The sequence below is a fragment of the Opisthorchis viverrini genome (assembly GCF_000715545.1).
Source record: "Opisthorchis viverrini unplaced genomic scaffold opera_v5_3, whole genome shotgun sequence".
In the NCBI taxonomy this organism is placed as follows: Eukaryota; Metazoa; Platyhelminthes; class Trematoda; order Opisthorchiida; family Opisthorchiidae; genus Opisthorchis; species Opisthorchis viverrini.
This window is the reverse complement of record NW_008751659.1, coordinates 5043755-5047951: the sequence shown is the minus strand read 5'-3', so window position 1 is coordinate 5047951 and position 4197 is coordinate 5043755. Positions and strand designations below refer to the sequence as shown.

At 39.8% G+C, this 4197-nt stretch overlaps 1 protein-coding gene across 1 annotated transcript in view; it reads left to right on the top strand.

Annotated features, from left to right (window-relative positions):
- T265_00387 (hypothetical protein) overlaps positions 1 to 4197 on the top strand; it is a gene marked incomplete at both ends in the record, with an annotated part of 46143 nt that overhangs the window by 37365 nt on the left and 4581 nt on the right. Inside the window, 2 exons of the mRNA XM_009164132.1 lie at positions 318 to 499; positions 2004 to 2118. Coding sequence (XP_009162396.1) covers positions 318 to 499; positions 2004 to 2118 — 297 coding nt within the window. The remainder of the gene's footprint in view (positions 1 to 317; positions 500 to 2003; positions 2119 to 4197) is intronic.

Genomic DNA, 4197 nt, shown 5'->3' with positions numbered 1-4197 from the left:
ATATATATATATCACAACCATCTTACTAAAGTACCATTTGTTTGAGGCCAAAGTTGCTCTATGCAATCAGTTAACGGACGAAATGCTAAGTTAATCCAATGGAAAGAAAGTCGACAGGTGTCTGTGGATTGTAGGCCTCCAGTAACAGCAGGATTTAATGAAGTTTGAATACCAGTTATCGTTATAGCATCAAATCAGAGCATAGAAAATGTGAAAACTAAGTCTTGAAACAAACATGCGTATACTTTTTTGTTTTTGCCACAGTTTTCTGAAAAAATTGTAGTCTTGAATTCCATTACAATCTTTCCACTGTGCAGGTGCTGGTCAACGTCGTTGGTGCGCTTGGGGAAATGGCCAAAGATGCCAATAATATTGTTACCATTAGAAAGACACATGGAATCCCACCACTTGTTTCACTCCTGACGAGAACCAACCAAGATCTGCTTATAAATACCACCAGGGCTATAGAAAAATGTGCCGGAGAACCAGAAAGTATGAGGTAAGTTACACTATAATAAACCTATCTATTTAGCCTAATCTCAAGACAAACTGATTGTGATGGTTCCATGGAGTGGTACCATCCCAAATGAATCGGAACAGCATTATCTAAATGGTTCACTTTTCAACTACAAGGAAACATGATTCGACGTTAAAAGTGCACGACGTTTATCGTCTGAATCTTCTTGAATATCGAGTTACGAAATGATGACCGTTGTTAGCACTTATACAACCAATGAGTAATCATTATTTCGATGTATTAAGTGGCTTGTGTTATCTCTAAAAGTATTGGAAAGAGAAATCCAGTTTGTTTAAATAAACATCAAGCATTGGGTGAGCCCGCTCATAAATTTATCATTTCAAGTGTGCTAGAGTGAACAGATCGTATTGCTCAAAATTAGTGATTCCCCAGAAATTTCAAAGAGGTACAGACGCATTGTGATGAGTTTCGAAAACGACAGACGAGTAGAATAAAACATGGAAATCATGGAAACAACTTCGTGTACTCCTCTATTCACATTCACTCAAAATCTGAAGAGTTGAGTATACACATGGTACGGGCAATACTCATATAAATCACAGCCAGAAGAAAAAAATATTCTCGTGCAGTTAAACTAATATTTCTTCTATTGTCCATCAGTTTGGAGGGTGAGGAGTTAGATAATTTAGATGTATGTCGCACACCGTCTTTCTATTCTCAAGCAGTTTGATAATTGTCAAACACGCAGTTGACTGGTCAACCGAACAGACAATGGGATCACACTCTCCTTCGTCAGGAAGACCAGTCAGAGGATGTCTGACCGAAGACTATGGAACAAAGTCTGGGGGCTGCAGTCAGAGTCAGAATTCTAGGACAAACATTCAAGAGTTAAAGTTCAGCTGACTTCACAATCAAGCACACAAACGTTTATAGCATAAAAGAAAATGCAGTCATTTCACGAAGCAGCAGTGCTGCTCAAAAGAAGTAAAAAACCCTGAAAATTATCTAAACTAAACTTTACCTTCGATCGATACGGATTGCTTCGCATTCATTACCTATCTAAACCATCCACTGAGGTATGCGTAACTCTACATCTTTTCGCCCGGCGTTTCGAATTTTTCACACGAACTATACATCCGAGTTTCCGTATTACTGCGGTATTGTCCACACTTTTTGAAGCAGTCTTGAATGCGACATGGCCATTCGTCCTGATGGCGTGGAGTAGCACCTAACGAGCACTTTACACCAAGTACCTGTTGCAATTAGGGAAATTGTGACCTGTGGTGCAATAGTGACCCCTATATTCCGGTGGGACATAGAAAGGTTTACCAGCAAAAATTTTATTCAGATAATAGTTATAAAGCAAGTCACTCAGTCAACATTGTACCCGATGTAAGTGACTTACATATCAAGACACTAGCTTTGGCAGATTGGGCACCAGATGCATTCATAAAACTACTTTGTATCACAGCTCACTCCATCGCTGTTGAGCGTTTGCGCTAGGCCAAATTTTTTATCTTTTCAGTATAATAGAGAGTTTGGATGGCGTTCGTCTACTGTGGTCCCTGCTGAAAAATCCTAATCCTGAGGTTCAGTCTGGTGCCGCATGGGCCATTTGTCCTTGCATAGAAAACGCCAAGGTAAGTTTTTAAACAACAGCGTTCACCGATAATAAAACGCCTCAAATTGAAGTGTTTACTGAGTTAATGTATTTCCCTCATCTGGTCACTCACTTCGGCAACACAGGAAGCTTTGTCATTGAAAGGGGGTAAGTTTTGGCATCTTTCCATGAGACCTGGTCCTTTGGCATTATGACTAAGTATAATTGTAATAAAAGCCTTTTAAAAGGGGCATGATTACACTTAGATTGATGTGCTAACAGTGATCGAAGTAATAATAAGCCCGTATCATACAATGCGCAACTTTGATGGGTCCCAGCAAAAAAGAAACAGCTGGCATGTGACTCCCGGTATTTTATCATTGACCGACTTCATTTTCAGGACGAAATGTCGCAGAAAAATAGTGAATAAAAAAGCTGAAATCACTCAACAGTATGTAGTGACCTATTCACAGACCTATCCGAGGAGAAACGTATTCACAATCCTTATTATGTTCTATTTTTCCTTTATAATGTTACACTTTTCGTTAAGTGGAAGAGAGGTGGCCAGATCAAAATTCGGGAACCATTTCGTGTTGTAACAAAACAAGCACTACGTGGTTTCTTCTTTCAAAAAAGAGGCCCTGAAAAACTCGTAAACATGTAGACAATAACTACATCTTTGGAAAATCTCGGCTGCACCTGCATCATTCCTGTTTAAAAAGGCCTTGTGACAAAGCTACTGTGCCTAGTCTGTGGCATAGAGTTTTAGTCCGAATGTTATTTGTCCCTACCTGCGCTGTCCTTACCTAGTCTTGGGCTATTTAGGTAACCCCTATTTTGTAGGCTCACCTAAAAACGCCTTAACCATCACCAGTGAGCGTTGAGTATGCTTAAGCTCAGTAGTTGCATGCCGTGGGCGCATTCGGTTGTTCAGACCAATAAGTATTATGGTTTGAGTCTACACTGAGCACATTTTATACAAATATTTCAGTCTACGGGGCTCTCTGGTGATTCACGTGCGTAGGGCTTTCCGAGAGTTATTTCTAGAAAGAACCCCACTGATTAGATTACGACCTTTTCAGGTTGCGTTTTAGAAGGAGGCAAACGATACAAATAGTAAACAGTAAACAGGTTGGTTTCTGTGAAGACAGTTTAGGTTGATCATGTGTTAGTGTCCTGTGTCAGAGTCAGAGTCAGCATTGTAGGAAATCTTCTAAACGGATTGTATATGTCCTGATTCCTTCCGTTATGGAAATGCAATTTCCTCAGTAGTGCCGTTCCCGCTGGTTATTGTTTCATCTCCTATCTGCGAATAAGTTTACGAGACTGTATCCGTAGTCATGATTCAAAATTCTGGGAAACATAATTGAGATGGTCACAATGAAGCAGATACAGTTCACAATGGAGCGTCAATGGGGGAAGCATGTCAGTACTATGGTTTTCCTTGGCTCTTTGCTGGATACAACAACATATTCAATCACATTTCCGTATCAGTTTAGACAGAAACAGAAATTTTGAGTAGCCATCGCATAGGTTTAAGTAGGTCATCATAGGAAAAATGCTGGGAAAATGTTTTTGGTGTATGGCTACAGGTGACGAAAATTTTTCGTTAAAGATTATTCCCATTGGCGGAAAATCAAACTCCGACGAATTATCTAAAATCTTCTGCAGAAGTGGAGGGTCACATGATACTAAGACCCCGAGATGTGCTTGTCTCTGACCTGCCACAATTACGTTAGAAAAGGGGTAACCTAAGTCAAAACCAAATATAGCAATTTTTCACTATGAAAAGAGACGATAAATCAGGTTGAACTTCGCGGTGAGGATCCAGTGTCTACAGGAAAAAAGGATGATGATGATATTTTGGGAATATAAGACAAAGTATGGCATCCTACTACATATCCCATGCGGTGGAAAGTAGGATTGACCTGAATTTTACGTGTTTAAGAAATGCAAAGCGAAAAAAACTCAAACTACGACTTATACCTTTAAAAGAACCCCAGAGGATAACTAAAATTTCAAACTGTGAACGTTTGTGGAGATTTTCCTGACTAACTCTACACATGGGAGTGGTTTTTGGTCTCTTTACCATGGTGGCAGGCCGGACACTGAACAAAGA